Source organism: Sturnira hondurensis, unplaced genomic scaffold (assembly GCF_014824575.4).
Source record: "Sturnira hondurensis isolate 20B ecotype Veracruz unplaced genomic scaffold, ASM1482457v3 Scaffold0001120, whole genome shotgun sequence".
NCBI lineage: Eukaryota > Metazoa > Chordata > Mammalia > Chiroptera > Phyllostomidae > Sturnira > Sturnira hondurensis.
In genome coordinates, this window is record NW_028073751.1 from 1,906,534 (window position 1) to 1,919,629 (window position 13,096).

Sequence of the window (13,096 nt, forward strand, 5' to 3'; positions counted from 1 at the left end):
AGCCTCAAAATAATATGGGAGACCAAAGCATTGCACATGAGAAATATAGGATGGTCTCTTCTTCCAAATAATTTATTGCCCAAACTCACATACTTTTGAAAGTAGTAGGCTATCAGTAATTAATAACTGGGGTGGCATAGTCCCCCTGTGCCTACGAATCTTTGATTGTCTCCATAGTCTGTCACTCCCAGTTGTTCAGGGAGGAAGAGGAACAGACCCACCAGTCTAGTGGGTGTGATTCTCCAGTCCGTTACCACCACAGTCTCCGGATGCTGAGTCTGTGGCATGCCCTCCAGTGGACTGGGGGTTTTCCACGTGGCCTGAAGGCACGTGGCTCCTGGTTCATAAGATGGAATAATAAACAGTTAACGCTTTAAACAGGTATTTAATGATATGAAGTATTTAAAAGAAGAAACAAGATAGTTTTATGTGCCATTTAATTCTTATTTTGTATTTTGTGGCATGTTTACATACATATGTATACAAGGAGAAAAAAGCCTAGAATATAGTATCAAAAATTACAGAGTTGCTATCACAGAGTGGAAATACTAGATTATATTTGTAATTGTCCATAGTTTTAATGTATTACTGTATTCCTCTATTTCAAACATGCTGCTTCTACATTCACATATAAAAACCTGTTGTTTAACACTTCTGTCTTTGTGTTATGGTGAAATTTGCATTGTCCTGTGAGAGGCATGTGAGACAGCCGCAGCCACTCTACTGACCGTGCTACCCCACCTGCTTTATTCTGATGCCTCTGAAAGGTCAGCAGTGAACTTTACTGTCTTTGCAGGTTATCAATGCTGCTTTGGCTTTAGCAGCAAAACCGCAGAGTAAACTGGCCCAGGAGAATATGGATCTTTTTAAAGAACAGTGGGAAAAACAAGTCCGCGTTCTCACTGATGCTGTCGATGACATTACTTCCATCGATGACTTCTTGGCTGTCTCAGGTAATGAGCTGGTTCCCTAGAGAACTGTGTGAGGGTGTACATACTTCCTTTTGCCAAAGTTGTAATAGTTGATGATCAGAATGCCCCCAAGTCTGGGCAGATAAATTATTCTAGTGATATATTGTGCTGGTTTTCATTTTAATTAAAAACAAAACAAAAAGAGCTACCACGGACCCCTAGCCAGTGGGGGAGGTGGCATTAGAGGGTTTGCCTCATGATGGGGCTGGTCTTGATCTTAGAAGCATGAGTTGGAAAGCTGGCTGGCAGAGGTTTGCACCTGTGACCTGTACAGCACCACAGCCATCCACCCCTCTTCCTGCTGTTGTGTTTAGAAAAGGTATGTCCTTTGTCCCAGTAGAGGCTGTGGTTACTTGTCATCAGCCGGGGAAATTTAGGAGACAGGAATCCCAACACCATCACCTTTAGTTTCTTTTGTGAAATATTTTTTTTCCTTGCTTGTAAATCTTCTCTCTCCCTCACAAGTGATCATAGTTGAACTGCCTACTTTTTGAAAGACTCTGTCTGCATGATGCACAGACAGAAAACAGAGAGGAAATATTTAAGTGCCATTTAATTATGAACTTGCAAAAATAAATCTGAGTAATTCACCTCACAAAAACAGTTGATTTCATTATATAAACAAACTGGTAATGATAGTAAATTGCATTCATATAGAAAATGTCTGTCAACTGCAATTCACTGTTTATCATACAGAGATAAATTTCAATCCATCTCCTTCGAGTTGAGCGAGTATAAATGCATTTTCCATTTAATGGGGCCTCTGCTGCCCTTGGCTGTGCTGCCTGCTGTCTGGAGGTGCCAGTCTTCCTGAGGCCAGCAGCTGTGGGCAGTGCCAGCGGCTGGGTACTTGTAGGGCCGAAACTACCTGTCACCCTAGGGAGCCATAGGCTGGAAGGTGGGAGGTGCAAATGGCAATGGAGCTTGAAAGAGAAGCAGGCCTAAGAACATGCACGCGGCACAGTCCTCAGGCGGTGACCTTATAAGGGGACAGAGTGTTCTGCATACCAATGTTCCCCTGTCCATGCCTGCTTTCCTTGGGATTGGTGGCTCTAATCGATAGAGTAAGGAGCAGGCAGTGTGTAAACTGCACAGAAGGGAGTGAGGCGTGCCACTGTAGAGTGGCCAGGTTACAGGCGCTGGGACTTCAAAACAAAAACCCACCTGCAAGCACATCTTTGCAGATGCCCAAAATGCAGCCTGGCTTTTTTGGGAAATCAAGGCCTTTCATTATTTTTCCCAATGAAGTACTGAATTATTCTTTCTCATAGGTTTAGAGAAAAACATTCCACCTTCACAGCACTTTTAAATTCGATCAAAACAGCTAATTCTGAACTCTGGGTGCAAAGCCCCCTCTGGAGAAAGCTGCCACTCCCGAACCTCCTTTTTCGTGATCCGGGTGGGTCTCTCTCAGGCTTGGTCTCGAGGGGTTTTCAGTCTTTCTTAAAGCAAAAGAAAAATGTAAGAGCATCAGAGGCCCCTCATGCATCATCCTTCAAATCAAAGAACAAGAGGGATTCTGCAGCAGCGGCTCGGGGATCCAGGCAGTATCTTTAGGATATGTAACACAACACAGAAGAATGGCAAAGAGAAATCAAATTCTTTAACAGATGCACTTTTTTGGGTATGTTTGGTTTTTACGCCAACATGGAAAGTACACAGGTTGACTTGATGGAGTGTAGGCAGTTTCTGCTATCATGTAAAACACAGAGCGATTTTTAGTCAGAAAGTGGTAGTGGTTTCAGATTTGGAGGTCTGCCCTGGTGTGTTTCTCTGATGTTTTGTCACAGACTTTCTTAGGATTATCAAATATTAAATAATTAACAATTCCTCTAATTTTTATGGCATACTTCTTAGGGGCGCAGGATGAAGGGAGGAGACAGGCAAACGCCCGTGCAGAGTTCTGCAGTAACCAGTTGGTTTCTGGCACTCGGGCTCCGAGATGTCTTCACATACGTGCCTCCACCGTGGCAGCTTTAGCACTTTTTGGGGGGGGGGCACTAGAGATGTCTCCCCATATCACATGACATACAGCCTTTGTAGGGAAGTCTTGGTTGGCTGTCATTGAGAATAACCTCAGTTTTAACTGGGCAGACCCTCACTCGCCCCAGATCTTGGTCCTTGTGCGACTTGGCACCTCTGGACATGCTCATGGGTTGGAGAGCAGGTGCCGTCTGCAGTAGTCACAGGCAGTCTTTAGGTAAGAAGCCCTGGCCTGGCCTCTCCCTGACCTGCCCCCTTGGCCAGTTTCCCCTCACCCTTACACACTGGTGCTTCAGGAATCCCCTCAGTGAGGCGAGTGTGTTTCTGAGTAGAAGGGCCGGCAGGCAAGTGCCCAGCATGGGGTTTGGCTTAAGGCTGGTGGGCTTCATAAAACGTTGCCACATGAAAAATGAGAATGCTGCTTGACTTCCTGGAGTGGTGGTTCTCTACTCTTTGGGGCCTGGTGGCCCTTTGGCATTGTGAGAGTTTTTGTGGGATATTTCCACTAATAATTTTCCACCATTGCATTCCCTTTGGGAATCCATGGGGACTGGATGTTTGCTGTAGCCCATCCAAGGGGCAGTTATTTAGGAAATAAGACTGAGAGGACCCTATGCTGTTTTATTTCTGTTGTTCCTGATATTCTGTTCCATTGGTTCCAAAAGTTCCCTCATACTTACATCACAAAGCATATCCTAAATTTATGGTTCAAAAAGTAATTGTCAACCCTGGCCGGGTGGCTCTGCCAGTTTGATCATCGTCTCCTACACCAAAGTCTAATCCCCAGTCAGGGTGCATATGGGGGCAACTGATGGATGTTTCTCTCTCTTTCTCTCCCTCCCTCTAAACCACTTAAAAAACACCCTTGGGCCCTGGCTGGTGTAGCTCAGTGGATTGAGCACGGGCCTGTGAACCAGACGATCACGGTTCGATTCCCAGTCAGGGCTCATGCCTGGGTTGCAGGCCAGTTCCCGGCAGGGGCCAGTTCCCAGCAGGGGATGCACGAGAAGCAACCATACATTGATGTTTCTCTTCCTCTCTCCTTCCCTTCCCCTCTAAAGATAAATAAATAAAATATTTTAAAAAAATACCCTTGGATGAGGATTTAATAAAAAAAGGTAGTGATCATCTTGTGTATAAATCTAGTAATCTGGGGAAGTCACCAAGACCCTGATGCCAGTGTTTTCTGAATCTGCAGGGCAGGGGGACTGGGGTCACTGCATCAAGTCTGAGACAGTGGCACTTGGAAAAATAGGTACATGCACGCCACCCCCGGGGAAGAGGGCATACAGTCTTCTTTTCCCAAGCCATTCTGTTCAGAGTGTTGCCTAGTAAATACTGGGGATAGTTGAGGATGCTAGTGAGCATTCAGCAAACTGAATATATTTACATGGACTGATCCCTTAAGGATGGTGGTTTGAAATTTATCAAAGTGATAAAGACTGTTTGAATTTCATTTGAATTGTATTTGATAAACGTTTTCCCTGGAAATGCAATTTACTTTCTCATTTGTTTACTCTGCTTACATGTGGAAGTTTTGGTTACGTTTTAAATTTTTTTTTACTTTTAAAGATTCAGTTGATTCTAATTGGCTTGTTACATTTTTTACCAAATGTTCTTAGAAACGTAATGTATCGCATGAGATACTCTGGGACGACACACATTGAATAAAAGGGTTATTGTAGATAATTTTGTTTTTGTGTTTTAATCGCAAAAGTGCAGAACTGAAGAGTTCCTCTCTTTTGAGGAAGAGGCATAGGTAGCTGACTCCCATGCCCACTAGCCATGTGACCTGTGTGATCTCAGGCAAGTCAGTACTTCTCCAGTTTACTCGTTAATTGTGATTTTTTTTTTAAAAGAAATGGCTACCGTTTAGTTAAATGTCAATCACTCAGAATATTTCCTGTTATTTATTAAGTTCGTTATATAACGCATTATCCTGTGTGTGTGTAAGCTGGCATCAAGAAAGATGTTTGTAGCACAGGCCCTGTCGGACGTTGTGGACTGAAGTACAAGTTACGCATCCTTTTTGGAGAACGCCACTTGGCTTGGTTCCTGGGTGGTAATTAGGCACCAGATAATCTACTTTAAACATACATGCCTTTGATTTAGCAAAAACCCATTGCTAGAAACTTTCCCCAGAGACGTGTACACAAATGCTTTCCAAAATACCTGTACAAGGATGTTCACTTCAACCAAAATGTGTGAGAGAAGGCTAGATGAGTGAATTATGGCCCCTCCATCTATTAATAGGGTACTCCATGGCCTTTAAAATAGATGAGGTAGGTCTGTAGAGATAGCCCTGGAAAAGTTTCCAGATGAAAAACAGGCATCAACGTGTCCATAGTACGATCCCTTGTAGATAGAACATTGTATGTGTGGGGGGTGCCCACACCCCCATTAGAAGCACCTACAAAAAAAGACTGTACTGAGTCAGCAGAGTCTTTAATGAATGGGGTACAGATCAGTGTGTCTACTTATACTGGGCCCATGCTGAGTTTCCTGGGAATTTCAACTAAAGCTTAAGTAATTTTTGGTGTAAGTCAGTGTGGGCACCTCCAGCCCTCCCACATCTGCACACGTCCAGCAGAAAGTCGGTTTCCTCCCAGCGCTCCAGTGTAGAGAACAGGGTCGATGCTGTGTCCTGGGTGTGTGTTGGCCTCTGCTGGCGGGACCTTCCTAGACACAGCTGGTCAGTGAGGGTAGAAAATATGTAGCCCTGGCTGGAATGGCTCAGGGGATTGAGTGCCCGCCTGGGAACCAAAAGCTTGCTGGTTCAGTCCCCAGTCAGGGCACATGCCTGGATTGCAGGCCAGGTCCCCAGAGGCAGCCAGTCAATGTATCTCTCCCACATGGGTGTTTCTCTCCCTCTCTTTCTCCCTTTCTTCACTTACCTCTAAAAATAAATTTGTTTTTAAAAAGTAGAAGAAAAGTCCTGACTGGTGTGGCTCAGTGGATTGAGCACCAAACCAAAGGGTCCCCAGTCCCCAGTACGGGGGTGTGCAAGGGGCAGCCACACACTGTTGACCGGTTGCCTTCAGTACGCATCCCAGCTGGGGACGGAACCCACAACCCTGGCATGTGCCCTGACCATTAATCAAACGTGTGACCTTTCACTTTCCTGGACAACGCCCAACTAAGCTACACCTGTCAGAACTCCATTAATTCTTACAACTGGTTCAAATATTACCCCCTCAAATTTGTTTATGTAGAAAGTTTAATGTGTAGTTTAATATGTTTTCTCTTTAAATAGTACAGAGTTTAAATCCTAACAAGTCTAATTTTTTACTTAGTAGACACTAAATTACAGCCTTTTTAACTGTATTGTGGTTGTTTGTTTTCCCCTTTTATAATAGGAATTCTTACTACATTTCCCTTCCTTTCCTTAGAAAGATATTGATTGACATTTAAAGACTTTCAGAGCAATTTTAGGTTCACAGCAAAATTAAAAGGAAAGTAGAGAGTTTCCCATCTAATTTCTGTTTCTACACGTGCACAGCCTTCCCCATTTCAACAACCCCACCATAGTGACACATTTGTTACAATTAAATAACTCAAAGTCCATAGTATACATTATTGTACACTTTCAGTGGTTTACATTATATGGTTTTGAACCATTGGACCTGTCACTGTAGTATCATCTAGAGCGTTCACTGCCCTAAAAAATCTCTGCGCTGCCTGTTCATCCCTCCTTCCCCCAGCCTCTGGCAACCCCTGATCTATTTACTGTCTCCAATAGTTTGCCTTTTCCAGAGTGTCATGTAGTCAGAATCATGCAGTGTATTGGCTTTACAGATTGGCTTCTTTCACTTAGTGATACTATGTATTTAAGATTATTCCATGTATTTTAATGGTTTGGTAACTCATTTCTTTTTAGTGCTAAATATTCCATTGTCTAGATGTGCCAGTTTGGTTTATCTGTTCACCCACTTCAAGGACATCTTGGTGGCTTTCAAGTTTTGGCAGTTATGTGAATAAGTCTGCTATAAACATCTATATGCAGGTTTTTATATGGGCATAAATTTTTGTCTTCTTTGGATAAATACCAAGGAGTGTGATTGCCGGATCATATGGTAAGAGTATGTTTAGTTTGGTAGCAAACCTGAGGCTTTCCTTTGTGTTCCCTGCCCACCCAGCCCGTGGAGCCCGGGCAGCACCGTCATTCTGGCTGCCAGTCGTCGTTGGGTGACTGAGCTCCCTCCCTTTCCCCTTCTGGGCCTGTCCCTACAGATCAGCCTCATCCATTGTGACAGCTGTGTAGTGCCCATAATTTATTACCCACTTTGCTCTTGAACATCTGGATTGTCTAAACTTTGTGACTATTGATGAGATTGAGGCAAACTCCTTATTCTGAGGTTCTGGGGATCTATTGTGAAGCGTTTGACTTTGAGGGAAAATAGTTTTTGATGGGCCTTCCGATTCTAGCTCTGTGTCTGGTAGGAGCCACTTGTCAGCTTAATAGTATTCCAGGATTTCCACAAATATCACAATAGGCCTGCCCCGTAGCCCACACAAAGGTTACAAAATGTTTCCTCTGGGGTCCGCTCCCTCAGCACCCTCCTAGAGGCTTCCGTCTGCTTCCCAGCACCATCTCCTGTCCCAGGGCGGTACCGGCTTCTCGGCGGATTGTCAGAGTGCTGTTGGCATCTCCTGGAGGGAGGGGCTGGGGGGATGGTCTGAGTGAACCTTGCCTTCTAATTCAGACTTTGTTCTGGATACAAGGTCAGTGAAATTATTTAAGGTAAAGAGAAGTTAAGGTTTTTATTCTCTGAATTGTCTGCCCGGCTGAACAGCTTTGCCTTAAAGATGGGTCTCTTTCTCTATTTTTAAATGTGGAATGAAGATTGTTATGCTTGGAGGTGATTATAAGTTGAATTTCCGTGGAACAGCTAATCCAATAGTTAATCTGTTCTCTTCAGTGAAATGACACATGTACAGCTTTTGTCACAACTTTTCGCCGGCATTGAGTGGTACACACCGACTTACAAGTAATTGTCATTTCAGCATAGACGGGTATAGTCAGTATTATGATAACTATGGTGTCAGGTGGGTGTTCACTTCATAAGTTACACAAATGTCTAATCACTATGTTGTACACCTGAAAACTTGTATGTCAAAAGTAATTGAAAAAAATGTAAAGGAAAAATAATTGTCCCCTTCCTGTGGAAGGCCTCCTCCCTCACTCTTTTTGCTTGTTCCCCAGAGAATCACATATTGGAAGATGTGAACAAATGTGTCATTGCTCTCCAAGAGAAAGATGTAGATGGGCTGGACCGCACAGCGGGTGCAATCCGAGGCCGGGCAGCTCGGGTCATTCATGTAGTCACCTCAGAGATGGACAACTATGAGCCAGGGGTCTACACAGAGAAGGTGCTGGAAGCTACCAAGCTTCTCTCCAACACAGGTACGGGAATGTCCTGCTTCACCGGTGCTCCCCACACAGAGACAGTCTGGTGGGCTGGGCCATCTCATTAGTCCAGGCTCTGTGGTTGGGAAATAGGAAATCAGGACTCAGGTCTTAAGCCAAGAGTTTTGGGTTGTGCATCAGACTTGTCAGACAAATTAAGGCCTCACAAACATATTTCCTTCAAGTGGGTCCCATGATTAATGATGGAAATATTTTGAACACACTATTTGAGATGAACTTTTGAGTTACGTGTTCTGTTAGTGAATAAAGGCTAAGTTAAGGAGGGCCCCATTCTTAAAGCAACACCTCACATCAGTCTCACTTAAGTTCTTAACCATCTAAATCCTATACTGTAGAACCTGGTCAGAGACAAAACTGGTGATTTGAGTCTTTGTAAAATAGGGCATTTATTTCCCCCATTAATATTTGTCACATATGTAGAAGCAGAGGCTCCTCGTTGTACACCTGGCCTCTTTCTGGGCGAGGGATTTAGGGAGGGCTGGTGGAATGACAGTGTCTGCTGGGCCAGCGGGGTCTGTCATGCCTCTTTTCTGCACAGTTATGCCGCGTTTCACTGAGCAAGTAGAAGCTGCTGTGGAAGCCCTCAGCTCGGACCCTGCCCAGCCCATGGATGAGAATGAGTTTATCGATGCCTCCCGCCTGGTGTACGATGGCATCCGGGACATCAGGAAAGCAGTGTTGATGATAAGGGTCAGTAACTGCATTTCAGATGTTTTAACAGCTCTTTCTTTTTATTTGCTAAACTTGAGCAATGCATCATTCTGGAACTCAGTAGATGCTTTGGCAGTATATTAAAACCATGAATGTAAAAGCTGTTAGAAAGAATATATTTAATTACATTGTCTAAAATGACTTTCAGTTGCATGTTTAGAGCCCAAACTCAGGTTGAGAATAGAAGCTGGTATGAGCTGGCCGTGGTGATTTAATTTAGGGCAAGCAGTCACCACAGTATGAAGTTTCCATTTGAGGTAGAGGGAAACCGTGTAAAACAAAGGCCTTTCAGGTAACTTAGGAGGAGGGATATTTCCTGAATGCAGGATGAAATTCACATGGAGCACGCCTCTCTTTAAAGGGGTGGCAGGCAGGATGCTAGAACCCAGTGTGTTCAGGGTGAGAATGAGGGACTGTGGCAGCTCTTGCTTGTATTCCCTGGTTCATGGCCAGGCCTTGAGCCGTCTCACCACAGCTGAATGAAATGCTCCCTACTCAGGGCCCTGACTGACCCATCCTCTCAGGGAGCAGACCTCTCACCATCTGAAGGTCCAAAGGGACCCCCCTGGGCTGGCATAGACAAACAGGTTGAGAAGCTACCAACCACTCTGTAGTGCACGCCCCCAGGGTATTAGGCCTGGGTCTCGCTGCTATCCTTCACATGCTGTTCTGAGCATAAGCATGGGGCTCTGGAAGCTGAGAGCAGGGCCTGCCCGTGGCATGGGTGGCTGTTTTGCTGTTAATCTTGTTGAGTCAGAAGGTTTTCATTTACACACACCTTCAAGGTTTGCTAGTCAGACCTTCCAAGGTAGACAGGAATGCTGTCCCACTTTTTATCCCCTCCCTCAGTCTGGTGGTAGCCTGTGGAACCTAGCCCACTGTCAGCTGGAAACAAAGGCCATTTATTTCTAAGGCGATTGTGTTAGGCTGGATGCATTTTATATGCAGTGCAGAAGCTCTTGGGCAACACTGCATTGCTCTGGGATGAGGAGGGAGAAAAAATGTTCAGGGATTGCCTGGTTGGCTGCTGGCTGTTCCTGCAGGCCCCATTCCACCTTGCACATGTTGGGGTTGGGGGCAGAGAGCTGGGGAGCCTTTTGCTTTCCTCAGTCTTGGTGCTGCTAAAGAAAAATGGATGTTCTGCAGAGGCCTGGCTGAATGCAAGGTTAAACTCAGTGGTGCAGAGAACACAGCCCTTTTCTCCAGAGTTCTTTCCATGAAGACGACACCTAGAAATAGACTAAAAGAAACCTTTAATGATAAAGAGGTTAATGCCTTTGGGGATTTAAGAGGGCTGACACCGCATACCCTCCAAGATGCTTGCAAATTCCAGAGTCTCCATTCTGGGGAAGCAAGTAGGTTTCTGAGAAATTGCATCTTGGGGGCAGGCGGGCCGCTTGGATTCCTATGCCTGCTCTGGAAGGAGTGAAATGGGCAGTGGTGGCATAGTGTTCTGCACGCCCAGGGCAGACTGCAGGACCCTGCATTGGCATGCTCTCTGTTGCTCACTGGTGTTTTGTGTGTCCTCTGCTGTCCTTCATCTCACTGAGGGACAGGCCTGGCTGTTGCACATGTACACACTCTGAGTAGTTTTCAGATGCTTTCTCACATGTCCTCTCCTTTGAACTTCACAGCAAGTCCTGGGGCTGGGCTTAGAGTAGGTCCTGATGCAGATGAGGGACTTGCCCGGTGCCCTCTTGTCACAGGCAGGCTGGTCTGAGAACCAGCTCCAGCCTTTCTGCCTGCTACCCCGTTCCTGGTAACTTGGAGAAGACATATTTCAAGTCAGCAGCTAATCAGGCGAGGCTGGAGGTTGTGCAAAATAAGAATTTTATTTCATAATTCAAGCAGAGCTAGGACCACCAGTCAGTCAGTCCGTTTGGTGTTTGCTCAGACCTTACCTGCCACATTCTTTTTCCTTTTATCAAGGGGAAAACAAATAAACTACATTGTTTAATTTTACTCCTCAAAGCAGCCTTTGGTAACTTACGAGAAGGCCCATTATTTTTTATTTCATGTAATTTTCTTTTTGTTATAAAGTAGGAAAGTTTAAGAATCTGCTTAACGTTGTATAAAATACAACGTATTCTTAATACAGTACCTTTTCTACCCAGAACAGTTCTTACCTTTGTTTTTAGATATAGCTATTGGACAAGTACATTAAAAAGTAAAACACATTTATCAAAGAGAGTCTTGACTCTCTTTGTTGAAGCCCCAGCCCCCAGAAAGGAGCCTCTGGGCTCTTTGGAAAGTGTGGGTGGTGCTCTCTCCCCTACCGCTTGTCGGGTGAACCACTTACGCGTGTATCAGCGAGGCAGGGTCTCAGGTGAATAGTGGGTGATTTTAGCTTCATTACCCACACCTGTTTAGAATACTGCTCATGAAAATCCCGAACCCTCAGCCCAGGCCCAGGGTATGGGCTGAGAGGCTTGGGACATCTGGAAGCCCAAGGTTGTGTCTGACTTATAATCTCTCTTTTGGTGACAGACTCCTGAGGAGTTGGATGACTCTGACTTTGAGACGGAAGACTTTGATGTGCGAAGCAGGACAAGCATCCAGACGGAAGATGACCAGCTGATAGCTGGCCAGAGTGCGCGGGTGAGGAGTCAGTGAGGCTTGTTCTGCCGACCTTCCCTGCCCCTCTCAGGTCTTAGCTTTTCTTTTCCAGGAAGCCACTCTCTGTATTGTGAACCCTGTTTTCCCTCTTTTATTTTTTTATGGCAGCAGGATGTTAACCTAAGTTGTGGTACCTACTAGTCAATGGTAGGTCCCCAAAGTGTGTCCTCCGTTGGGAGCAGGGCAGGAACATGGGCCCGGGAGCTTCGGTTGATGACTGAGTCCTGCGTCGGGAGATCCCCAGGATCTAACCAACACAATGTTTGTTAAAAGGGTTGTGGAATCAAAAACAACTGCTCTCCTGCCCATCTCAATGGTACCATGGGTGTGAACGATTTATTTCAGGTTTAAAAAAAATAAGTGGTACGTTTAAGAAAATCAGAGCCCTTGCATATATCTGAGTCGTTTAATCTTCAATTAGTAGCATTTATGTTTGGGGGAGTATGCCTAGAATATTTCTAAGGAGTCTTTTTTTCACTTCTCAAAAATAATTTTGAACAGTGAGTACCTCCCTGCTTTAGGCCCCACTTGATCATGAGCCTTTTGGGAAGCTGAGTGGGGAGGAGGCCAGGGAGATGGCACTGGGCATCAGGCCTCCTCAGGTTGCTTTGATAAGCTTTAAATGCTACTGAAATATGTGAAATGTCTATTCCTCAGAAGGTCCTCTCTTGCCTCTGTAGAATTTACATTCTAAAACTACTTCCCGTTCCCCTTGACAAGTCGGGGAGGCAGTGCAGCCACAGGAAATGGCGGTTTGGCACCAGCCAGGGAAAGGGTGCGAGCGTTAACTAGCCCGCCTCTCATCTCCACTCTCCACGGCAGGAGACAGGATGAAACTTCTACAGAATTACATTAAGCAGGTTCAGTTTATGTGCAAGTGTGGTCACGAAGCTTCCACATTCGTCTTCTACCCCTCACATTCTTGTTTTCTTCCACACTAAAACTTGTTCTTAAAAGTGGGTTGGGAATTCAGGCTGCCATAAACTTCTAGGCAAAGTGAGAAGAAATGGCCCTTCAGGCAAAATGAAACCTATTAAAGCATTACCCTATCTATGCCATAGAACACTCGGTGGAAATGTTTTTGGCTAATGCACTGTGAGAATGTCATATTCTCTTCATGTAAGAGCTTTCTGTGCTTCTGATTTTAGGCAATCATGGCTCAGCTTCCCCAAGAGCAAAAAGCAAAGATTGCGGAACAGGTGGCCAGCTTCCAGGAAGAAAAGAGCAAGCTGGATGCCGAGGTGTCCAAATGGGATGACAGTGGTAACGACATCATCGTGCTGGCCAAGCAGATGTGCATGATCATGATGGAGATGACCGACTTCACCCGGTGAGCAGTGCCCGGCCTCACCAGCTGCCCGCCCCAGGGGCAGCTCTCCGCCCCACA

General features: G+C 45.2%; 1 protein-coding gene across 1 annotated transcript in view; it reads left to right on the forward strand.

Annotated features, from left to right (window-relative positions):
* Nucleotides 1–13,096, forward strand: part of CTNNA1 (catenin alpha 1) — a 198,758-nt gene that overhangs the window by 181,812 nt on the left and 3,850 nt on the right. Inside the window, exons 11-15 of the mRNA XM_037061371.1 lie at nt 797–953; nt 8,158–8,358; nt 8,921–9,072; nt 11,581–11,691; nt 12,858–13,039. Of these exons, the coding sequence (XP_036917266.1) occupies nt 797–953; nt 8,158–8,358; nt 8,921–9,072; nt 11,581–11,691; nt 12,858–13,039 (803 nt within the window). The remainder of the gene's footprint in view (nt 1–796; nt 954–8,157; nt 8,359–8,920; nt 9,073–11,580; nt 11,692–12,857; nt 13,040–13,096) is intronic.